The sequence below is a fragment of the Rhipicephalus sanguineus genome, chromosome 4, assembly GCF_013339695.2.
Source record: "Rhipicephalus sanguineus isolate Rsan-2018 chromosome 4, BIME_Rsan_1.4, whole genome shotgun sequence".
Lineage (NCBI taxonomy): Eukaryota > Metazoa > Arthropoda > Arachnida > Ixodida > Ixodidae > Rhipicephalus > Rhipicephalus sanguineus.
In genome coordinates this window covers 9571628-9597863 of record NC_051179.1, presented here as the reverse complement: position 1 = coordinate 9597863, position 26236 = coordinate 9571628, and the positions used below count along the sequence as shown (strand labels likewise).

The window sequence follows — 26236 nt, the reverse complement described above, 5'->3', positions numbered from 1 at the left end:
CGTGTCAGCTTTCTGCCCCAAGGCCACATATCTCTCTTATTTCGACGACTGATTTCCCTTCACGTGACTGGTGCGTTGCCAACTCGAGGCCCGAGTGACCTGCAGGCGAGGAAGCGTTGAAATACGGGCTAACTGGTATGCGTTCATATTAACTGCGTGAAAACAGACGGGACAGAGGATTTGTCTAGTCATCAAAAAAAAAAAAGAGAGAAAAAGAGTGAAAATAACAGGGATGGACATGTGGCGTCAAACACGCAAGGCTGTTCTTGCCTTGCAGATCTAATGATGCTTGCAGCATGCCTTGACGCGTGGGCATTGGCCAAACGGGACGGTGCGTGAGTGCACTGTGCGAAATGTGGGTGCGCACCGGCCTGCCATAATACCGCAATCGGAGTCGTATACTTATTGCAGACATGCATACACATATACGTGGCTGAGAAGAGAAAAAACGTGCGGATCAGAGGACGAGGGAGATGATGGAAGCCATATCAAGAAGCACGCTGACATGTGCGCACCATCCCTTTCATTCGAAGAGGTTGCTTATCTAAAAATTGTGCGCATGCGTAGTTTCTTTTCATTACTTTTTCGAGGTTTCTGGTTTCTTTTTGTTGCTGTTATAATAATTATTTTAAAAAAATCGGCAGATCCCACGGCTTCTGGAAATCGGTTCCATGCGAAGCAGTCAGCGAGTAGTTCTATATGCTGCATATTTTGCCTTTGAGCCAAGCGTTACGAGGTGGATCAACGTGCTTTTGTAAGTGTAGTAGTTGTGTGCACATCGTGGGCTTACCAGGCACGTCGACAACACTGCCGCTTAAATGGTAATTTATGGTCTGACATAACGTGGGCACTCATGTTAGAGCACATGCGCCATATTATCGAAACGAAGTGCACTTTACGGTGCAATGGTGGCAATATCATACGTAACTCTCGTTAGCGTATTCATCCGGGGTCGAGCAACGCTTGAATATAGCTTGCTGAATCATAGGAATACAAATGTAATGTTTATTAGACTGCACTAAAGCGGAGCCAAGACATGGAACCATGCACAAACGTTAACCTGACTTGACGCCTTTATCGTAGGAGTACATATGTAGTGGTTATCATAGGCGTGCGCACAGGGGGGGGGGGGGGGGGGGGGGCGCAAGATCTGCCCCATACATTGACTAAGTAGGGTGGGGGGGGGGGCGCTGCGATGAACCTTTGCCCCCCCCCCCCCTGATGGGGACGAAATGTATAGCGCGAACGGGGTACTTGGACAGACAGAAAAAACGAGGACGGGCGCTAACTTCCAACTGATTTTATTAAACAGAAACGAGCATTTATATATGGCACAAAATGCAAAAGATGAACATGTGACAGAGGATGCACTAAGCGAAAAACGTTAAGGCGGACGCTGCGCAGTCAAAAACAAACAAAACAAAACATGAAAAAACAAACCGGTCAGTGCGTGCGTGCGCCAGTGCTTCCTAGGAAACTTAATTCCTTGTCAGGGCTACGGATGGCTTACTAACACACATGTCATGCTCGCTTGCCATCTGCGCAGCCTCAACAATCATTCGGGTGCGATCATTCCTGTGTTTATACACAGTGACTGTGCGCTCAAAAAGGGGTGAACATTTACAAGACGTACAGTGTTGTGCCAGGAAGCCGTCTTTGCCATTTTTACTCTGGCGACACCCCCTTTTGAACGAGCTAAGAGTACGAGAAGGTGAAATCCATCCCTCAGCGCGCGCTCCTTTCCATTGGTTACGATTGAACGCGGCGTGTTATGTCAAGGGCGTTCGAGAAGGTTTGGTGGTCTCGTCAAACTAGAGAAAGTCGTGACTATCTGAGAAAAAAACGCCCATTTTCATTATTTATTTTCGGTAAAACACCATGTATCTTAACAATTTCGGGGAGGGGGGCGCCCCCCCCCCCCCTGGCTACGGGCCTGATTCCAGAGAAGCGAAACGAGCTGCAACAGAGTGCTGCGTGTGTGCCCTTGTTGCCTTCGAGAGTGGAAATTTCCATGCTGCAGGTGGAATGAAGGAAGTTTCCGAAAGAGGACAAACGCCCACTAACACGCCCGTGGAAGGCGCGATGATCTGTTGGCAAAAAGATAGCGCGACAATCACGCTGGCGTCGCTGCACTAGCTGCACTGTCAAAATGTTGACTGAGTGGCGGCGCTGACGCGTTCGCACGCAGTGTTCCTTACAAAACCGCCGCAAATGCTGCACATGCGTTTGTGACGCCATGCTTGTTCTTGTAGCCGGTTTTAATCAACGCTGCTATCGCGTGCTCCGCACTGTCTTCCTGTTATGACCGCCGTAATGCAAGCTCGGAGCAAACTCGTGTGCCCGAGAAACTCGGGCCATCCTGCATAGCACTCCAGACAGTCATATTCGTCAATACCTCTTACTCTTCCATGCCAATTTTGGTCCACACCAAGCTAAGGAGGCGATTACGAGGGCACCTCGTAGGCAGATATATATATATATATATATATATATATATATATATATATATATATATATATATATATATATATATATATATATATATATAGAGAGAGAGAGAGAGAGAGAGAGAGACATATAGATAGATGGATGGATGGATGGACGGACGGACGGACAAGCGGGCGGGCGGCGGTCGGACGCACGCACGCTCGCTCGCTCAAAATGCCTCGGGTTCAGGGGCGTAGCCAGGGGGTGTTGGGGGGTTCAACCCCCCCCCCCCCGAAAATTTTCAATTTTGCATGTGTATAACTTGGGGGACGAATTGAGCTTAGCCTTCAAGAGTAGTACGCAAAAGCGTAATCGGGCCCTGTCACATCGCCTTCAATCGCGCCGCAAAGAAAGGAACGTTTGTGCACGTAACATTGACAGTTTCAAACTATCCTGGAATGCCTACTGCGAGTGTAGTTTCGAAGTGCCCACTACGCCATAATTCTTTCTTTTGCAAATTGGCGAAGTACCCACGACGCGTCCGTAAGGTGTCTCGCGCACCTGCACACCTTGTAAAGGGTGGGCAGCTTTAAACCGCCCATTCGTTGCGCAATTCACATGCTTTGACGCCCTGGGCGATACTACGATTCTGCCACGCAATTTTACATGCGTTGAGGAGACTCCTCCCACTACATGACATTCTTATGGCATACTTTTAAGAAGCAGTTCCGAGCTCCTGGGTTGAACAGCCGCTTGTCACGCAGAAGGTCTGGGTTCGATTCTCACTCGAAGCGAATATTTGTTATTTGCATCTGTCTCGAATTTTCACTCATGGACAACGCCGACGTTTCGCTCACAATCAACGACGCCGCCCCCAACACCGATGCTGACACCGGAGTTCCTGCGAAACGAGCTCTTTGAACGCTATCGTGCTAAAATAATCAGTTGTTGGTCAGCGCTCGTCCTGTAAGCTTATGTTCCCCTGTCCCGTCTGTTCTTGCGCTGTTATTAATGAAGACGATATGTGATGGTCGTTGCGGTCTAGTGCACTGCTCTGAGGGTAGCTACTAGCTTTAGCTGGCGATCCGAAGAAAGAGGCGCCATTTTCTGCCTCCCGTTATGGGGGCCGGCTTAGCGCCTGGTGCTTCACTATTAGACTACGGAGGTATACGGAACTATTAAACTGCAGACAATATCAGGAACGTACGCTCACTCGCAGTTGACTATGCGCATTCGCTCGCATTGAACGTGCTGCTCTCAGCCGTGGTTTGAGCGAACGAAATTAGCTGCGGCCGCGACTCGCCAGCTCCGTTGCAGCGGTAGGCCGATAAGTTGCCAGTGGTTTCTTTGCCCGCGTCAGCCAGTTCGTGCGCGTGACGGCGCAAGTTGTAGCGAGCGCCGGCCAAGAAACCACCGTTAACTTATCGGCCTACCGCTGCAACGCAGCCGGCGAGTCGCCACCGCAGCTGATTTCGTTCGCTCAAACCACGTCTGAGAGAAGCACGTTCGCTGCGCGCGAATGCGCTAGTCACGTGGTTCTTTTTGTATTTCTCTGGCTTTCTTTGCAGCATGGAAAAAATGGTATACGTGAGACTTTCTTTATTGCAAGTAATGCAATGGGGGTTTCTGAAGACGCTCTTGAACTTTGCAAGTCTCATTTGTTGCCCAAAGTCAATATTTAGCAATTTGGTTAAATAAGCCTAATTAACAAATTAATTACAAAACAAGAAAAGTGCCTGTAGTGTGCAAGGTGACTGTCAGCAATTTGCAACTGATTTCACAGAGTAAACGGATTGCGCTCTTTCCGTTTACTCTGTCCTTTTCTTCCTGTGTTCGTCCGATATAATGCGCAACGATTCCCACCACAGACACGCACCAACTCGCCCAGCAAGAAGTTCTTCTAAAAAGATTTCGCTCACCTGTCTCTGATGTTGTATTTTTTAACCTTTGGCTGAAGATAGCTGGGACACCCGGTACAAATATACACACACATGCAAAATTTAAAAATTTCAGGGTGGGGCGGGCGACTACGCCAGTGAATCATACCGTTCGCTCTCACAAATGCATGTGGGAAAGTCCCTTTCTGTGAGGAAAAGCCAACCTCAAGCTAACATATTGGGGCTTTTCGCACTGCCCGATATTTGATATATCCAGTGTTCCGACTAGGGTTAGCACCTTACCACTAAAAAAATAATTGGCTCGGCGGGGCGGGAGGAGGGGGAGGGGGTACTTATACAGGTGGTTAAACTTATGCTAATACATGTCATTCACGGCCAGGAGCCAGCTGTCATTCTCAGGTTGAGATCTCTAGTCTTTTGTGACAGACATGACATAATTTTCACTGCTTCGAAGGCAGAGAATTTGCACTCATGATGCAAGCAACTAACTACTGATGATGATTTTTTGCTCTAGTTAAATGATCAGAATAACTGGAGGAATCAATTACTTTGAGTTTTTATAGGCACAAGATAGAAATTGGCTGAAAATTGCGTGAGACTTTTTGTGACTGACGAAAAGTATTTAGTATATTCGAAATTGCTGAATTTGTTTATAAAATGTGTGGGAAATGCGCGCACCCAGTCAGGCGATGACGCCAATCTCGCCACGTGCTGCACAATGACTCTGCGCGCAGCGAACATCTTGCCTACAAGAGCGGCAGTCGACACACTGTCCAGGTTGTTGGTTGTGGACTGGCCAGAGGGGCGGTGCCAGGAGAAGTGTGCACATGTGGTGTGCGGTCAGGGCTGAGGGCCAGTGCGCATGCCCGAGAAATGTTTCAGCGGGGTTACTCGCTGTCTAAAAAACCGGCTGGGCCAGTCTAGAACCGGGCTGGTGGCAACTGTAGTTTCAGCTATTTTTGTTCGATGTAGACAAAAGTTTTCCTATACATTGACTTTAAAACATTGTCGTGTTCGAAAACAGTTTGATATAAAGGATAATTAAATTTACCCGAGTTCGATATAGTTGGGTTTAACTGTAGTGCATGGGGGTCCTTTTATTGTTTGTTATTGTTTATTATAACTTTAGGGGGTGTATGTGTCGTGGCCCCTTTACCCGCCTAGGTAGATTAGCTCGTAAGGTGCCATGCTGCTAAGCTTAAGGGCATGAATTCAATACTCGGTAATGGCAGCTGCATTTAGATGGGGGCAATATGAAATATTACTCGAGTACTTATATTTAGGTGCACGTTACAGAACCCCACGTGGTCGAAATTAAACCGGATTCCCCTGCTACAATGTGCCTCATAATGTCAAGGTTTTGGCACATAAAACTTCAGCAATTTTAACACGAAAGTGTTTTATGCTGGGGTCCACCAAGACTTCAGTGACGTATTTCTGTCACGGAAATGACGTTAAAAAACTGCACACGATCAGATGGCAAAGAAAAAATTAAAAGAAAAAGTTCCATCAACGGGAGTCGAGCCCATGACCTGTCAGTCCGCGACAGCAGATGCCGGGCACGCTATCCACTGCGCCACGGTCACACAGTGTGGAGGCTTTACAAACACGCCTTTTACACTTTCCTCTCGCAGTGCTCAGTCGGTGGGGCGTTGTCGCCATCTGGGAGGGGTAAACTGAAGTAATACATTATGACCGTGGCTTCGCCGATTACCTCCTGCAATGCGTTGTTGCTACGCATCCGCCCCATTCGGCGTGTTTCCAATAAAAGTGCAATTTTGTCAATGCCTTAAAGGGACACTAAAGGCAAATATTAAAGGGGTACTGACACAAAAATTTTGGCCTCGCGTTTTTTTGCTGTAATGTATTGCTGGGGGCCTGTTAGTCATAACACGGCACATCGTTTGCTGCAGCGCGCGACATATAATTAATTACAGGCTCCTCATTACCGACCAGTGTCAGTTTCGGTTTCAAAAACGACAAGCCTCCGGGTGCAACTATCACCACCTAGCGGCTGCAGCGCTCGATCACGTCAGCACACAGAAGTGTGACGCACTTCCGCGCTGTTCGCGTCGTCTCCTCGCATTCGCATGCTTGCCGCACGTGCTGCGCGATGTCGTCGCCATCATCGTCCTCGTTGTCGTCATCCTCCTCATCGTCGTCTATTGGCGACGATTTCTTTGAGACACCAACAGCGCAGCGGCGAGCGCGTCAAAACAAAAATGGCGGCTACGACGTCATCATAACTTGTTGTACCGGCTACAACGGTTACGTAGGGGAAGTAGGGGGGTCACCTCGGGTCACCTCCGAGGGTGTCAATGCAACAGGTGCGGCCTATGATGCTGGATCGTGCACGCGAACTTCAAAATTCATATAAAATACCTTCCAAGCTTTATTCGCTGTCGATATTTTGCAGATGGTACACGCACGTACACGGAAATCGATCCAGCAGGCTATCTCGGCCGCGAAATTTTGTGTCAGTACCCCTTTAAGTCGACGTTGATTGTTGAAACAGCGGTCCAGAAACCTCGTAGTGCTACTTTTATGCCAAGGAAGTGCTTATTTTGAAATAAAATCATGCTTTGGTGGTCCGCATCGCGTTAGCGCACTTCAAATCACCCGCCTGAAACCAGACTTTCATATGTCACTGCTGCCGTGCCCAACATTGCCCGCCTTTACTGCGCGGCCGCTGACACTAGTAGCAGCAGAGCGAAAGTAGTGGGACCCACAGCAGCAACAACGGCCATCGAAGCTCTGACTTTCTGTCAGAGCGACTTTCACGAGCGCGCAAAGCACACGCGGCAGTACGCGATCCCGAAACTACCACTGAGACGCGACCGCGTGAGCGAAGCAGGGCGCCGGGTGAAGGGCAGTTCGGCGAAAACGGAACCTTTGAACCACGCGCGCCGTTTCCCATGGCAACGCCACAGAGGTTCTTTTTTCCATGAATCAAACGGAAACGAACAAACGCCATTTTATTACGTCTTTTGAAGCACGGAAGGTTCTTTTTTTATTGCTGCTAGTTTGATTACTACTGATTTATTGTAGGCAGATTCTCATACGTCATCGGGATAACTTCGAAAATGTCCCACTCGTGGCGCTCATGATGTGATACATATAGCTTAATTTTTTGGTAAGTAGGGCACTGCTGTTGATAATATTGCTGTTTTAGAAGTTGTCATACATTGAGCTTTTACTCTGACATAAATTGTTATTTGCTTTTAGTGTCCCTTTAAAGGGACACTAAAGAGCAAACAGATTTTTCTCGCATTAGTAAAGTAGTCTTCCACGATACCAAAAACACCACGCTTGCTGCGAGAAGATGCTTAATAAGCGAGAAAACGCGCAAAAAGAAAATACAGGTGGCGACGCCACCTTGGAATTCCCGCACCATTTGCCGTGACGTCACATATTTTTGACGGCGCCTGCTTGGGCCTACGTAGTTCCTAATCGGTTAAATCGAAGTACATTGTCCTCTGAGGGGGCCAGAGACTTGACATAACGAGCTTGTGAAAATTTCGTCGAGCCACAATACGTTAAATGCTCTTTGAAACCTTTTATGTCACGAATTACAAAGTTCGGCGCGAAATTTAGAAATGAAACTTTCAACTTAGTTTTCTCCTCTAATAATAAACCTATGGTGGTGAAATAAGCTACACAAGAGTTCGCCGAGCACACTTTATCAATCTAAACCAATTTATTGTTTCTCTTTAGTGTCCCTTTAACGTACTGCGAGGTGGTGACTTTAGCCCAAGCCTCGGCCTCGCTCATAGCATCCATCCATATTAAAAATAGCTCTGCGACGCCCACCTGCCTTGCCTGGCTGTAAAACCGCGTTCCCCGCTTAAGCTCGCCCCGAGAAAAAAACACGGCCGGGCCAGAGGGTAGGCACAATGTGCGTTGCTTTTTCCTCTAGTCCCGCCGTGGTGTTCAATAACTGCTTAATTAATATGCGACGGGATGGTGGCCTTAGCTCAAGTTCTGCGTCTAATCAGTGATGCTCTTCTGACTGTCACACCGCTTCCTCTGATTACGCTCTCACCGCTAACTACTATAGCTACCACAAAGGATTGGTTAATCATTGATCATGAACTTTAGTCGTTCGGATGGAGATGTGCCACCTAGCGTCAACGTGGGTGTATCCACATTCATTGGTGCTATAGCTGCCAAACACCAATAATAATTCTGCAAACTCTGTTATAACAATATACAGTAAACATTCAATGACGTCTGTAAAGACACCAGGCCTGTGGCCAGGGGTGGACCCTTGCCCCCCCCCCCCCTGAGATTTTGGTGAAGTACATGTTTTGCCAAAAATAATGAAAATAGGTGTTTTTCTCAAAATGTCAAGGTTTTCAGCAAGTGGCCTCCCTCCCCCCCCCCCCCCCCCCCCCCCCCCCCCAAAAAAAATTCCTGGCTACGGGCCTGAAAGACACGTTCTACTTTCGTGTTATACAGATTTTTATTGCCACACGCGCTCCTTTCTTTCTATGCTTTATGTTAACGCCCCCTTACACGTGTTACTACTGCCTTGCGCAGACCGCGCCAGAATGTCTGGGAACGTTCCAGATTTCCTTGGGGTGATCTGTTAGACTTGAGCGCGGAAACGCGAACAGCAGAGTCTTTTCTGGAACTAACGTGGCCACCAGCGATAAGGCTGGAATGTTCGATGTCACATGTATAAATGCCTTAACGCTGAGCAGTTTTTTGACAGCCGACGCCCTGTTCGCTGCTATCAGTGTACAGCATGTATTGGTGTAGTTTGAGTTTTCATTTCCCGGCCACAAGTTCAGCCAAATAAAGAGTTTCATCTTGAACGCGCCGACTGCTGTCTTCGTTGACATCACAACCCCGTGACATCTGGTGGAGGTTCTGTTCGTTCATGTTCCAGACACCCCCGTCAAGCCGTGAACCCACCCCACAGCGCAGAGAAGACATCGACACCAACCATGATCAGCGAGCTAGCCTTAGGCAACGAGGTCTACCACTGGAGTACGGGCCTCTACCCGACAAGACTCAGAAAACCAAGGCCAGGACCATGACTGTGGCAACGATGACAGCCACTGCGCCACCGCCTGCGATCGTGATGCAGCAGCCAAGGGAGCTGCCGATCTTTCGGGGATCATCATGTGAGGACCCAGAAGTGTGGCTCGAGTCTTACGAGAGGACTGCGGCCTTTAATAACTGGGACATCAACGACAAGTTACGCTATGTGTACTTTGCGTTGGAAGACAGCGCTAGGACCTGGTTCGAGAACAGGGAATCTACCCTGACAACATGGGACATCTTCCGGACCAGCTTCCTCGCGGCATTCACAAGCGTCGTGCGAAAAGAAAGGGCCGCCGCATTACTGGAAACACGGGTCCAGCTCCCAAATGAAAAGGTGACAATCTTCGCGGAAGAAATGACCAGACTCTTCCGCCACACCGACTCTAACATGACCGAGGAGAAGGTCCTTTTCCTCATGCGAGGAGTAAGGCAAGAGCTCTTCGCGTGACTGATGCGGAACCCACCCAAGACAGTCCAGGAATTTGTCTCCGAGGCCACAACAATCGAGAGCATGTTGGAAATGCGCACCCGGCAATACAACCACCGCTTTATCCAAGACAGTGCAGCGGTTCAAGCTGTTGGCTCCGACAATCTGCGCGAGACCATAAGGGCTGTAGTGCGTGAAGAACTTCGTCGAATGTTCCCGTCGTGCCTGCCACAAGATGCATCGATTGCAGACATCGTCCAAGAGGAAATCCAGCAGTCACTGGGCATCCCCGAGTCAGCACAGCTGCAGCTGCAAGCAATGAGCTGCTGCAGCCCGACGCAACACCACTCCTCCTCGCCCACGTCAAGATGCCGCGCCGCCGCAGCAGTTCCGCCGCCAGGCACCACCGACGTCATACCATCCGCCAGACGGCCAGCACTACACCCTGAGGAAGACCGACGTTTGGCGCGCCCCCGACCACCGCCACTCCGCTACCATTGCGGAGAAGCTGGCCACACCTACCGCCGCTGCCAGTACCGACAGATGGGCTGCGTGGGTTCGCCATTGATGCACAGCGTCCACAGAGGGGTGAACGACCATGCGACATCGCCGACTACTTCGCAGGAGTGCAGTGGACACCCCGACAACCTTCCCGTTCGCCGTCGCCAGGCCACTGTGTGTCACCGCAGCGCCACCAGTACACTGGCCCAACCCGACGCCTACTACGTTGTTAGTAGGCGACGCCTACTAACAACTGATTTAAAAATCAGTTGTTAGTAGGCCTTCATCCGTGTCACTTCTTGTGTTCATCTTGTTGGCACCTTATTCCTTCCGGTAACATTCAATTGTTACTTGAAAAAGTGTTGCAGGGACCCTTTAAAACATCTTTTAACTACAATGAAAAAGTGAATCGACGCGAAGGGCAGGCAAGAAAATAATATTTTGTACAGTGAAACTGTGTGCAAGTATGAACAAAAGCACATACTTACATTTTAATACAGTCCTCAGGGTAGCATCCACTCTGTTCAGTGCAATAACGTTATTGAACGTAAGCTTGATTTTAATGCTCACCTATGCAGTCATCGACAAATGCGCTATTAGTAAATGTGATGTGCACTAAAATAACTATATTTGCACGAAAATCGTGAATACACCCAAAAAACATGACCAGCAAATGGAAATTCTACGGGCGATTCGGCGAAAAAAGGAGCCCAGATCCGCTTATTGTAAGCTGAACTGGTGACTCTGAATGCACATTATATGAGAAAAACTACAAACCAAAACAATTGCTGTGGCAGGATATGTAATGATGCAGTCAGGTTATTGACGCACAAATTCAGGATACGGGGGTTACTAGGAAAAAAAAAAATGCAGGTTCAAAAATATTTTCACAGAAACAGCTCAGCATTTACAGCCAGTGGCAAAAGTTTATGGGAAATGGGCTCCACTGTAAATGTGAATTTCTGCTGTCAGTGCATGAATGTTCCAATCTAGTGGCTAAGTGTATAGGTCACGAGAACTACTGCAGGCTGGTGCATTTGATTGGAGGCTGTGCTCGCAGACAAAGTGAGAATATGGCTTTCATGAAAATTTTGGTCCCGCAAGCTTTTGCTGGATGGTGTACACTAATTTCCTCCATGGCTAAGAACATATTTCAAGGTGAAGTGTTAGTAACCGAAGGACTAAGTTGGGTCCACTCTCTTATTTTTTTTTAGGGAAATGTGAATATTAAATGCAATTTTAGTTGAGAGTGCCTGTAGCATGTTGATCTAGAACAATTGAAAGAAATTGGTCTAGTTGTACAAACTTCCAAGTTCGTGTGAGAAGCAAAAAGAGAGCAAAAGTCCACAGCTACATGCAAGAGAAGAAAAATGGACTGAAAGACATCCAAAAGGCAAACTTGCTGCTGTCTTCATTGCTTCAAGTGCTTGGATGCTAATTGGTTGCCATTGCCAGTGATGGAAGTGGTGCTCCAAACTGCTCCAAATGAAAAATGCTGCTACATGCTGCTTCAAACTGCAATTTTCATTATTAACTGCTCCAAAGCTGCTCTGAAATGGCACTGGGAAGCTAAAGACAATGAACTTTAATTGTGTGACCATCCAGTGAGCCTAAACGAAACCAAAAAACAAGTTGTATACTACTATCATCTAGTATGGAGCTTGTATTCTAGCTGCATGCTAGTGTATTGACCATGTGACAAGTACTGGCATTGTCGATATATATCTGATTTAGCTATATATTTGTTCGTGGCAAGCAGACTATGTTGGTGAAATGTGTGTGAGATGAGTTCGATATCATACTGATTACTAGCTGCTGTGATTACATTTATCACTTTATCAGCTTTGACTTCATTTATGCTGCAAGAATTGGCATTATGAGTGTATAGCTCATTTAGCTGCTTTTTGAAATTTTCCTTGTAGGCTATTTTGGTAAAATATGAAAGTAACAGATTGTTCTGACCTCGTACCAATTTTGAACTGCTGCTTTGGTGACAGTTATATGTGATTGTGGTTAGTTTTATACAGTGAAACCTCGGTGATACAATCACGACTCATACGAATTTCGGCCTGCTACGAATTTTTCTTTGGTCCCGGCCAAGGCCCATTGGCCTGCAATGTAATGGAGCATCACCCCGCGACATTTGATACAAACGTACGCTACCGCGCAGGTACGAAGAGCTGCTGTCCGCAATGTCGCGGAAGATGCTCCAAGCACGTGCGAGCGCAGAAACGCAAGCGAGGGCATGCACGCCGCGCCACCAATTCGCCAGAAACACGGTGTAAGAAAAATACTTTTCTTACGCAATGATCACAATAAACATTCAGTGACCCGTCGTAGCCTCCGAGATTGTGTGCGCGAATCATGGAGGCCCTAATGTGCCTCCGTGTGTTTTCGCATTTAGATTACATGTCATGCCCTCCATGCAAGCAATGTCCTTGTGCATCAGACATCCTATGAAAGGCGGACGAGGACCGAAAGAAGAATCTTTCGAAAAACACCCGAAAAACATTTCGAGGATCTCTCGAAAAACATCCCCAACACCACCGCAATAAGAAAATACTAACATAAAACCGCTGTTCTGAAATTTTCTTGAAAGAACGTGAGCTTGGGCATGTTGGTAATCCATCTTAACACCTATAACGCACAGAAGGGACAAGAACACAAAGATACAACGTGGCTTAGAATAACAGAGAGCTGAGCTAGTTGGTAAGTATTCATTCTAAAAAGACAGGGTGTGCAAACACGGACACAAGAAAGAAGTCAGGACACCACAAACGCCGACTAACAACTCAACCTCGGTGAAACCTCGGTGATAAAAAGTTCAGGTGTGACAAAAAAACGCTGCACTGTAAGGCACACGTCACCGTTTGTGTCTTGCACAACGGGAGTTGTATACCAGCTTCCTTTTTCCTGCGGTCATGTTTACATTGGGCAAACTGGCCATTGCCTCAATGTAAGGCTGTCCGAACACAGGCGTTCATTGGACGGCAATGCGTATTCGCACGTTGCTCGACACTGTGCACAACGCGGATGCACCCTCAACTTTCATGACACCATATGCATTTTCAGGCATAACAATCAAGCTACTAGAGAAATTGTTGAGGCTCATCACATTAACAAAAAAGGCAATCTATGTGTAAGCATGCCATCAATCGCATTGCATGACGACGAAATTTGTTTCCTCAATCGTTTCATCACATAAGAGAAAAAAAAAAAGTGTAGATGTGATCATCGTTTCGTAACCGTTTCTAATCTTTACAGCAACACATATGTCTATGTATCCTGTCGGCTATCAATGATGTAAGAGCACGTGGTACTTGGTGAAGATTTAAATAGTGTATGTTCTTTCTAATAAAGTTAGTTGTGAGAAGGCGCTCGTGGTGTGTAATCTTTCCTTTGTCTCTTGTTTTTGCGCCACCCGTTTCGAACATGCATAACCAATTCCAACTTGCCCAGGCATCAATTCTTCCACGTTGTATCTTTGTGTTCCTGTCCCTTCGGCGCGCTATAGGTGTTAAGATGAAATTTTCTGGCCTTCATCTATTGCGTCAAAGCGCTCCTTAAGTCACTTTCGTCGCACTACTCTGGTGTCACATGGAAAAGCATACTGAGGTTTGGAAGGGGCTACTAGCTGTCGCAGGTCACAACACACCTGGTTCAATAATTACACACGCGCGCATGGGCCGTATATTTACGAGTGTAGGTATGATTGTTGACGTTTAAAAAAAACTTCAGTGGTAATCATTCAGAGCTATTCGTGACTTTGCTGCAGCCCTGAAAAACAATAACTGAAAATGTGCGCCAGCTTTCTTTTGTCGCATGCTGATTTTCCATACTTTCTGGTGATACGAATTTCGGATGATATGAATATTTTTGGTGATCCCGTGAGATCCATATCACCGAGGTTTTACTGTAATATGGTGCTCAGCTTAGTTCTGCTCAGCTCATTTGACTAAGTGTTCAGTGACCATCCATCTGCTTAATAATTTGTTCTTTTGCAATTTGCAGTGATTATTGTATCTGTAATGTATTTAATAATAAATATAATATGTATGATATATGCTTAAATATTGCTTTAAACTCCAGGAGTCGTTCGGAATATTTTGGCATCTGCTCCGGTACTCAAAATGTCGCTTCCATCACTGCATTGCTCATTGCAGTTTTTTAGGGCTCGAGTTTATGCAAGAATTAACTATAGCTATGTCTTGCATTGTGCAGATGATTCTCCCCAAGGCCAAGGATGACATGGATCAGTCGTCAGTGCTGTTGCTTGACACTAGCACAGACAAGGGTTCCTCGTCGTCGCAGGTTCGTGTTCCCAGCAAGCACATCATTCCTGCAGACAGCATTGTCATCAACAAAGAGCTGGGCATTGGCGAGTTTGGTGTTGTCCAGCAAGGGGTCTGGACCAATGAAGAGGGAGACAGGGTGAGCATTATAAGCTGTTTATCAATGGACATTTGGAAATGGCAAGGTACCAGGCAGAAAGGCAGATGTGGTCATGCTCGGAGTAACCGCAGCAGTGCTTCCTTAGGTGTACATAATCAAAATGTGCAAAACACACAAAGTTGTCAAAGCTGTGGTTAGCTTTGCCACAAAATAATTTTAAATTATACAGTTTCATGCATGCAATGACAGCTTCGCGGACCCTCCTGTCTTCCAAGGGCCACTATCCAGGCTTCATTGCAACTGTTCATTACTCAGACATGAACAGTTTTTTTGCCAAAAGAATTTTTCATATTCATTCATTATTGCTGGGGTAGAAGAAATTGAATTGTAGAAATTGAATCCTGCCAGGAAGCAAGCTTCTCTCAACAGGCATTATCTTCCCCTTCCTTCTCGCGCACTGGAGCTGTGGGACTGTGTCACCTTCACAGGACTTGCATGTGATGAACACTGCCTTCTCCTTTTTTCTTGCCACAGCATTGTGCGTTCCGTATTGAATGATTAATTGAAGTCTTATGCCGTGGTCAGCGACGTTTAAAGCAATGCATTTTGCCTGAGGTATATAACCTTGACTCTTGCTCAAATTGCGGTTCCCTTGAGAGGAAGGTCATGCGACCTTTGTTTTATATTTTGAGTGTTTTTGTGCCGCTAAGCATATTCATACTATGTAGACATGATTGCCACTGAGCAGTCTATGTGAGAATCATGCCTACCTAGTGAACAAGCCACACTGAGCAATCTATGTTTGTTTCCCTCGGGAATTAAGTTCGTTTCCAATGTGCAAACTTTGTGACTTGAAAAGCCAAGTCCTCCAATGGAGTAACTATGGCTGGATAATTGTACATGCTAACAAACATTCTGAGCATAGTATCTGCAATATTTCTGCATGATATGAACGAATATCCTCATTGGCAAGCCTTCTGCTGCTGTTCCTGGAATTTGAATATGGGTTAGAGAAGTAGTTCCCAATTCTTTGAATTCGTTTGGTTCTTCCTACCTGATATAGTATTTTCACACTTTATTTCCTTACCCATGCACCTATCCAGTTTGCTGTTTTTTCATTCTATATTCTGCCCACATGTCCAATAATGTAATATTTACTGGCCAGTGTCATGGCACATTCACACATGTTGTCTGTGAGTCAGCATGCTTCAGTAGTTACTAATTATTTTTCCTGTTATTCCTATGGCTTCTTTAAGAATGCAGAAGGCAAGTGTGTTTCCAAATGGAGGCGATGGCAGAGACCTCCTGCAGCATTTGTAAGCTTGTTGGCACCGCATTATCATGTAGCGTGCAGCAGCAAATACCCGGTGAACACAAAACAAAAGGACAAAGGACAAGACCATTAAATTTTAAGCGTTATCAGAATCAGGTGGATGTAACGTTATCATCAAGCAGAAGATAAACAAAATCTTTGATGGACCCTTCGCAAGAACTCATTGCTTTTGTCTAAAGTTTTCCAATCAATGCAGCATTATTTTTACCATTGCTAATTTTGCTGAGGAGTCAGTAGTTTCAGTACTGTCGTGTTGTGAAGCTTTCATATTTATGAATTTCACTTAGTATCTGGCAAATGGTCGGCTTTCCCAGATGAAGTGTTTGTTATTCATTGTGACAATTTTGGTGTAAAGTTACTAGAATGTATCTGAAATGCCCTTTGAAGCAACAAGTCGGTGTTCATGTATTGCAGTGGCCATATCAGTTATCAGTTTTGCACATTTGACATGTTGTTACTGATAAAGCACCCTTGTTCTAGTGGCATTCTATAATAACAACACTTTCTGATGTTCGCAGCTGTTCCATGGTGGTTTTCGTTGTTATTTCATTGTCATTGTCAAGGGCTCACTATTAGGCTTAGTGATCCAGTTTATGCAGGTTGCATCAGATAGGTACCACAGTACCCTCTTGATGAAAGGAATCAGTGCTCTAATCATTATCCCGATAGTGCGGCATTAGTGTCATTCATATCGTGGTAACTAAGCACCAATCACCCCAGCAGCAGGCCTTTTTGTCTTTTTGGTGCCAAGATTGCATTCTGTTAGTTGGCTTTAGAAAACTGTAACATGCTTGACTTACCTGCAGATCCAGGTTGCCATCAAGTGCCTGAGCAAGGATCAGATGCAAAACAACCCTATGGAGTTCCTGAAAGAAGCTGTTATCATGCATACCATCGACCATGAGCACATTGTCCGGCTCTATGGAGTCGTTTTGGACAGCGTTTCTCTCATGCTGGTGAGTGGAACAGGCATCCTTGTACTAATGCTCAGCACTTGGTTGGTACATGCATGTGTGACGGTATGTGGCAATTCATAATTGTTTATGAAGCACCCACAATATATGGCCTTAACTTGTTTTTGTAATAAGTGATGACATGGTTGTATGCACAGTGGCACAACTACTGTAAAAGCTCGTTAATTCGGATTTCACAGGACTGGAAAAAATGTCTGAATTAACTAACTGAATGACGAATTATCGAAAGTATCAAGAAAATGAACAAATGTCTATTAAATAAATGAATTTTCATTTTCTAAATGAATTCTGGCAATCATTCAGAGTTGCGTATGACGTTCCTGCAGCCCTGACAAAAGAATAAACAAAAACGTACGCCTTTCTTTTTTCGCCACCCCCGCTCGCCCCTGCTTTACGAATCTCCCGAATTTTGAGGTCTCCAGGTTGGCAGATTCATAATAGCATATGCAGCGCCTGTCGTATGGTTTGACAGGCGCTGCAAATGCTAATGGGGACTTCGATGCTGTTTGCACTGTGGTGTTGTTCAACAGACTGCTTTTATTGAAATAGCAGTGCTCACTTGCACCGCGCACGAGTTAGCTGATCTTAAAGAGTTTTTACATATACTTTTCTTTCCTAAAGTAAGCCTTATTTGTTATACTGCTCCAAATTTGGGATTTCGTGCTAAAAATGGAGTTCTTTTTTTCTGTAACCTGCTCCAAATTTGGATTCTCGTGCTCCAAAAGCAACATTTTGCTGCTCCAAAAATTGCTCCAAATCCTATTTCGGCTGTTGCGCCCCTGACTGAACCAGCAAGCTCTTCATTGTCAAACCTCTAAAGCCTTTTAAGTGTCCTTTGAGGCGAATTGCATGCAGGTTGACAACGAGTATGCTCTAATGGACATTAATATTGTGATGCAATTAGAATTGCGCATGCAAACTGTGCGGTGGAAGTGTTGAGCTAATTGGAATTGCGTCGCAGAGTCTTTGCTTTGTTTAGGCCTCACGGTCTTAAGGATTATGACATTGGATGCTGTTCTTTTGCTTAATGGTGGCAGTATCGCATATGCCAAAATTATGAAATCATTAGGATTGAAGCCTGGCCAAAACAGCCAGTTTGCTTAAAGAAGTTTACCACTATCGACAATACATTGCGGATAGGGCTGCATCACAGCTCACAAAAGAAGCAAGGCAAGCAAGACGACAGGATCAAAAGTGAAAAAATGACTTTGGAAATTATTACCAAACTCGTAGCTACTAAATAAAACAGTTGAACGGTGTTTGTGGCAAAAGATGTTCACTTTTCAGCTGTTTTCTCACTTTAAACTCTATTATCTCAAAACCATGTTTATTATTCCTTAGGTACCATTACTTTATTTATTTATTTATTTATTTGTTTCCATTGTAAACGTCATTACACAATGGCAGGCTTAAAAGCTGCTATAGGCAGCTTGAGAAGCTTTTAGCCCCCGGTGCTATGTGGCGGCAGCAGGTAGTGGAGATGGCATAGGTAACGTGATTGAGTTTTAAGAATCAGAATTTCATCTACAATGAGCGACATCAATTACACAATACAAGCAAAAAATTACAAAATAATCTAAAGTACATAGTCATAAGTACAGGTGAGGAAGGAGTCGATTATCGGGCAATGTGATTTGACAGCATGAACACACACTTCTTACAGCATACACTTCTTATAGGTTGCGGTAACTTCGAACAACAAAAAAAAGTGTTCACCACAGTCGAATATTTTCCTTGTAATCTGCAAGGTGACTAGTCGGATATTTTTCCTTGTATTGTGCATAACTGCATACTGTACCAGAATTGAAATTATGCACTTCACAGTTTTTGTGCTACAAATTTTGAAAGATGCAGATTAACTCAAAATTTAGGCCCTAGTGGTAATAAATTCACCAAATAGTAATATTAGTCAGGTTTTAACGAATCTGGTTAAGTTAAAGGAGCACACAATTTGGAAGAAATGATATATGTATTATGTGGATGGCCCTCTTAATTACTGAGAAAATGGTTCCTCAACATGGTAAAAAATGCATGGGACGTTGTGGGGTCTGAGCGATATACCGCTGCCGCCGCCCTCGGGACACACGGACACAGTTCACGCGGTCGGGCAACAAAACATAGAGGTTTATTAAACACTTCTTTACATTATATAGCGAGCTCGCCGGCCGAATTAGTAACACGTAACTAACACGCTAGACAATGCGCTGACAATGAATACAGGGGAACATATCCTCTTCGGACCCCGCGTGCATAAAAATGCACATTTGTTTTTTCCCGGTTTTCTAAATTCGCGCCACTATTAGAGCCAACATTCTTGGTGCAATCGCATGCTCTATCATGTGGTGCCATCTGGTCAGCAATACAAGAAGCATACTACAGTGGAAGCCCCGTTTTCCCGCTTTGAAACATGGCGTCATTCTCGTCTTCGACGTTCTGCTCACGGCGTCCATGTAATTCACAAATTGCTCAATAATCATCGTGGCATATTTCTCAATTGTTGTTTAAATCTACTTAGGAAGGGTTTAGGGATAATTTCCACACGTCATGTAACCCTAAGGGCGAGTATATTTGTTATGACAAGCTGTTTTCTTCAAATGTGCATTATAATGCACACTCGGTCTCAATGGCTGCTTTTTCCTGCGTATGTTTGCCAATCTGATGCGGTTCGTTACTCTTTGGCATTAAGCTTTGGCATTTGTTTTACCTAGGAATCAGTGATAAAGAAACGTGTTCTTGAGTCAATGACCATCAACGACACCTCGGACCTAGAATTCTCATACGATGAGGCTGTCCCTTCCCCATTACCTGTTGCCGGAAGACAGGTGTGGTGCAGAATTTGACAATAGGCAGTTTTCGAATAGTGTACGCTAAGTTAGCGTTAGCGTTTCCGGCCCGCTATTTCCATCACTTAACGGGAGCCCGCAAGCGGAAGCGTACGACGCATGCGCAGTTGCGCGAAAAGCCAACGCAAAGCTTTGCATACGCTACTTGAAAGCTCCCTAATGAGTCACCACAAAAGCTGCTGAAAGCCAAGGTTGGACCCATGCCTGCTGAGCCAAGAACTGCGCAAGCAAGCCACATGTCAGAGCTTGGGAACTAGGGATCCTCCTCGAGGTGCCAAAACCCAGGATATTCTCAGCGCAATAAGCGTGCGCACAGGGGGGAGGGTCGGCTGCTCCCCCTAGTCACCTAAAGGGGGGACACAAAATCTGCCCCATACGTGGACCCCCCTAGTCACCTAAGAGGGGGGGGGGGGCGCAAAATCTGCCTCGTACATTGATTAGTAGGGGGGACGCTGCGATGAACCTTCACTCCGCCAAATGAGGAACCCTGCGCACGCCTATGCTCAGCACACAAAATTCCGGTGCATCATGTGCAACATTGTTCTTTGCATCACATCCGCGCGAAACTTCCGCAGGCAGTTTCACAACAAATAAGCGTGCTTATCGCGAGCAAATGTAAAATTTCGTTGTAGGCGAGTGTCGTTCATATTCCGTGCATTGAGACCCAGTGTGCATTATAATGCACACACTGCTGTGCAAAAACTGTTTGCCGTACAGACGCAATTTTTCTCTGGTTTAATACAGCATGTCTGTGCATTCCAAAAATGTGTTTTGATTTGACCTGTGTGGCCACAAATTTGCTCAGGTTTCAGGAGGATATACCACACACATTAGACAATGTAAGACATACAATACAATATAACATAGTACATACATAAGACATAAAATAAGACAACATAATACAATACAAATGCGAAGGCGGCGCCGCAGATGCACGACTCACCACGAAGGCCCGAGGGAAGCGAGCTGCGGTACCGACCCCCACGGATCCCGCGGCCGTCGTCCATCCTCGCGCGCTGCCACCCGCAAAAGAGAGACTCACTGTTGTTTCTATGCGCCGGCCTAAATTCGCGGCGGCGATGCCGGCGCCACCGCGCTAAACTCGGGTTACAGCAAAGCGCATCACTGACCTTGGACGAACGCCTCGGCTTACGCCAAGCACGTGCGTTCCAAACACAGCGGCCGCGCCCAAGTTACGGCAGGCGCCTTTACAGAGGGTGATATAGCACCCCCACAACATATAGGCTTACCCTGTGCCCTTAAGACTGTAGGCTTTGCGACTGCTGTTAGAAGGAGAAGCAACTAGTCTACAAGGCGAAACATGTGGAATCGTGCAATGCGAAGGCGAACAAGTATCACATTGTTCGCAGACTAGTTCTCCAAAAGATGGTAGTAGACAGGGACCCACATGAGCTAGGAATCGCAGTGAAAAACAGAGGTTATTGCAGCAAGTAGCTGCAAAGCAGGGTAAAAACAGAGCTTAGAGACCGCAATGAAAAGTTTTAATGCGCAACGTTTTTGGTATGTTCTCCAGCAATTTTGGTGGCAATATCGTGTCTATAACACAAAAGGTGTGGCACCTTTCGGACAAAAATGCATACGGCTCCATAGAAATTAAGGTTGGGATGGGGCAACTTGAATATGGGAGTGAATCAACCTTTTTGGGGGTCATATGGATGTGGGCAACATATGGGCCAGCTTGCGGGAAAAAGGTGTTAATAACACTTTCGTGTCCGTGGAAAAATCGGTTGTTTTTGGCTAGTCCAGGAAATAATTTTTTTCCTGCCACAGAAAATAATTAATGCTGAGTGTAGGGTATCAAATGATACAGGAAGAATTCGTCTTTCCAACAGTATTAATTACAAACAACGGATTTATTTCGAATATAATAAAAAAATTATCAAACAAAGAAAAATGCATCAAAAAGAAAAAAAGATTCATAGAAACATCAATGCTACTTTGCAAAGGGTAAATATTAAAAGAAATCGAAATGTACGTTTTGAACGCAAAGCCCTCGTAGAATAATAGTCGAAATATAAGCTCTGTAAGTACTAAGATTATTTACATAAATACAAGAATATAAGCACTAGTGCCTGTCATGCCACTGCGCGATGCAGTTTCTCGACGTGGCGAAACAAAGGCTGGCTGCACATGTTTCGAAAAAAAAATTTTTTTTCTGTTCAACTTTCCTAGCATAGTTTGCAGTTCTGGTATTTTTCGATTTTCCTGTGTATTCGTTGAGATGACCAGTGTAGCCTGTTCCAAATATGCAAAAATACATTTTGTACCCTCATTTGACCTCTTTCTCTCTTATACACTGCCGAATACCATACCAACCTTCAGATTTCACCATTTTCTCATCCACTGAAAGGTTCCGACGGGATTAAAAAATAGCATAGAAGAATCGCTCATGTGTTGCAATAAAGAAGACATGTGGTGAAGCTTCTTGTGGGATGTGACGGTCGTCTTCTTCGGATCAGAGACACTCAAGAAGCCTTGAACCTTTTCCGTGGCATCACTGATGGTGGACAAAGGCCTGGAAATGTGTCGTCGACACCAGCGCCAGTGCAAGAGCGGGACTTCAGTGATTACCATGTACACATAAAGTGCGACGAACTTGCTCATCTTCTTTTCAGTAACCTCCCTCCATGGATCCGTCCCTCTCACTGTAAGTTGGCTTTTCGAAAGTATGCATCCACGCATACCTATCTGTGTGGTTGCATATCTCTCTGACGACTGCTGCGGTGAAAAACAACACGAAGACACCGCTGCGCAGCACACAGGAGCGTTGGGTCTAAGTCCACTCCCTGCCGTCTTCGTGGAGAGAACTGTGCTCTTTCTGCAGCCAGCACCAAATGCTCCCGCTGGAATGGAGTTAACACCTTGCAGATGAGAGCTGTTATTTTTAGTACGCATCGGATACGTTTACATCGACGTGCGGCAGCAATAAAACAACCCGAGGAGAGGACTAAACTTACCGGCGGATAGCTGCTTATGTTCCGGGGAGGTTTGATGCATTTTCGCCGTCAGTACTGAAGCCTGGCGAATCGAAGTCGTCTTCCATGTCTTTGCTGCTACCATAATCCAGAGATTCTCGCTCAGATTTATCGGAATCCGTCGAAATTCGCTGTTTCTGTGGAGCACCCGTGAGCAACGTCGACGTGAAGTCTGAAAGAACGAGTGCTCACCTACCCGACTGCAAACGAGCTTTAAAAATCTCCCCGTGGTGGAAAAAAGAAACTCGCAAACAGAACTGATAAAAGACATGTTATTTTACCCTTTGTATTGCGTTAGCTGTCCAGAACCGCTCAGAGAGTGCCAAAACTTGAACTTGAAGTCATCGATAACATACTATCGATGGCAATAGGTGCGGTCACGAAAGTGTTAACCTGTCAGCATGCACGGGCGAGCATCTCAGTGAGCGCTTTCTGCTACTCATCGAACATTGCCGAAGCAGAAATCTTCCACGCATGTGTTGTAGCCAATGGCTGTTCACCATTTCTAAGTTTGAAAATCCAAGCTTCACGCAGCTTCTTACCCTGCAGACATGTGTGAAGGCTGACACTGGGCTTTGTTGCATACATCCTGCACTGCGGCACCGAGCACTGGCCTACCATATAAGATGCCTTCAAAGACATACATTGCAGTGCTTTCAAGTGTTGTCAAGTGCACAGCTGAAGCGGGAAAACCTCCCCATTTACTCAGTATTACAGAGCAGCTGGCATTCTAAAATTTCGTTTTCAGCACACATTGGTGTTCCTTAAGCAGGCAACACAGCCACTGGTCCTGCCTAGCGCGTCATGCTGACGGTGGTGCCAGGTTTTCCGTTGGTGGGCCTCGTGTCCAATAGACTTTATGCAAAATTGCTGCCATCTGTTGGAGGTTTGACGAAGCTACCGAATCGGTGCCATGTTGGAGGCTTGGGTCCGAATTGTACTGCTGTCGCTACTATGACTTCTTGCTTCTATCTTCTTTGATAGTCATCAGTCGGAGCATAAAAATGTGTGGTGTCGTCGCTCTAACACCACCGCGGGTTCGAGCACTGGGAGCTTCATGCAGGCCGCCGCGTCCTCGTTCGTCCCGCGTCGTGTACTGTTCGAACTGCTGCGCGCGAGAACTCGGCCCATCACCGCGAAGGGACGGCGAGCCGTCGCGCGCAGCGAGGGAGACCCTAGGCGACACTCTCCAAATCAGTGATTTATTACGGGGGATTTTAATACAAGAGAACAATAATTCGTTACAACCAATCGCACGTAAGATAGTTACACAGGACACCAATTAGCTAATACAATTGTTACCAAATGTGGCCGCGAATGGCACACCCACAAAACAAACCAACAAAGAAGCAAGTTTGGAGAGCCGACCTACCCCTCGGCCAGCGCTCCCGGCGATCTCGCACCCCAGAGCAGAAGAAACAGAAGAAACACTTAAAAGGAGCATACGGTGCACGATCGCGAGGTGCTGCCTCAGGACTTCGAGACCGCGGAGGGTGGCGCGCGCCCGCTGAGGCCGGAGCCCCGACAAAACAACGTAACTGCCGGCCGGCGGCGAAGAACAAGAAACACAGGATCGCCGCCGGCCGGAGCGGCCAAAACGCGTACGCACCCTTCAAGGTCCCCAAGTGGTCTCTCTCGAACCTGGTCGCGCGCCCGCCGCTTCTAGGCGAGCGCGAGCCAGGTCCAAATCCCGCCAAAATTGGGCCAATCGGCCACCGTGTTTAACCTTCGAGGGCGGGGTGGCAGCAAAGTGACAGCGATTTACGACTAGCTGCCACCCGTCCGGTCGAGAGGAGAGGGACACGAGAATTCTCCAAGGGAAGATGGCGTCGAGCCACTGGCGCGGACGCCTGAATTCCCACAAATGTCAGACGAGTGTGTAAGGACCTGTATACATTACCGGCATTTCCTAGTCACTGCGCTTACAGTTATTACTTCTAGAGAACTGCCTCACAACGAGAACGAAGGTACAAATTTGTCACTGAGTCACATGTAGGCCTGCTGTCGATGAGAATGAAGGTATGTGCTAGGTTGTAAATGTTGTCTCTCTATTTTCAATGTAGCAGATAAAGCGTTGCTAGCTATCTGAATGTTCTGCATGTAGTGTAAGATGGTGTGGAAGAGGCCTTAGCACGCGACACGACTATAGGCTCATCGATGACGGTAAACGAGAAAGTCCTCATGCAAGTGCGCACGAAGCATTCCACCAAATGCTGCCTTGTTAAACTCCGCCATCGAAAACAAACTACAAACAACACGCTCCAGCACAATCGGTCCATTCGCTGAGAATTGACATGCACGAGCTGCCTGTCTAACACATGCACACTTTCGATCGCGATCAGGACCGCTACGGAGAAGGCTCAATCCGGATGAGGTGTTGCTACACGGTCACTTTTTATCGCGATTATGCCCTATTGGGATTAAGCCGATCGTGATCAGCACATCGCGATATGGTTTCCAGATCACAATTTGACAGACATGTGCACCAAGTGCGACACAGGTTAGTTTTGACCGTGTAGCAGCGATCATCATTGATCGTGATCAGTAAATCCGATCCGGATTGGTGCTGTTCGCGATCAAAAGTGTCCGTGTCACACCGGTATAACGTGTAATTGTTATCGCACTGTAATAAACAAAGCAATGACATCAACAGCAGTGCAGGCATGCGCAAGTAGCCGCGATGCAGCTTTGAAGCTAGTACACATAGCTGGTTTGTCTGTGCCTGCAAGCGCACGGCACGAAAACTGTCTCGTTCTGGTAGGACACGAAACAGTGTTCTCTGATGAGCGCCGATGCTGTCGAATACCGCATCTATTAAGAACGGTGAACATAAACGCAGCATTAGTCGTATGCAGCATCCGGAGCAGTGGAACAGCCTTCTGCTTCTCATCGGACGTGAGTAAATCTAATAACATAAGGGTTAGTTTCCTGCAAACCTTTTTTTCAGCATCCCAATTTTTTCAATCTGAGCAACACCGCACACGAAATTATGTCAGCATTGCCGTTCCTGTCAGCCGCCACACGTTAATACGCACGCTCCATGTGTGCACATGCTAGCGCGCTTAGCCTTCAACATGGTGGAAATGCACACGGTGGCCGCTAGATGGCAGCACATTTTGCATAAGGTCTATACTACTTGCATATGTCCCCACCACATGAAGTCACTGGCATAGATTGGCAAAAAGTGTGGAGTTCACTCAGACTCACTCATAGAATATATTTTGCAGTTATCTGCGTCTGAGCGAGTCTGAGTGAGTAGACTCATGAGTCCATTAGCATATAATTAGCTTTTTCGACCTAGGTGTCAATGCTCTTTAACACCAATATCTCGTACAATTGGTGCTCTACTTGGCGCCTTACGATCCCGTATCTCCAAATTCAAGTTATCAGTGGTTG

General features: G+C 46.2%; 1 protein-coding gene across 1 annotated transcript in view; it reads left to right on the top strand.

Annotated features, from left to right (window-relative positions):
* Nucleotides 1–26236, top strand: part of LOC119389352 (activated Cdc42 kinase-like) — a 139693-nt gene that overhangs the window by 44566 nt on the left and 68891 nt on the right. The window contains exons 3-4 of the mRNA XM_037656573.2: nt 14524–14733; nt 16834–16983. Of these exons, the coding sequence (XP_037512501.1) occupies nt 14524–14733; nt 16834–16983 (360 nt within the window). The remainder of the gene's footprint in view (nt 1–14523; nt 14734–16833; nt 16984–26236) is intronic.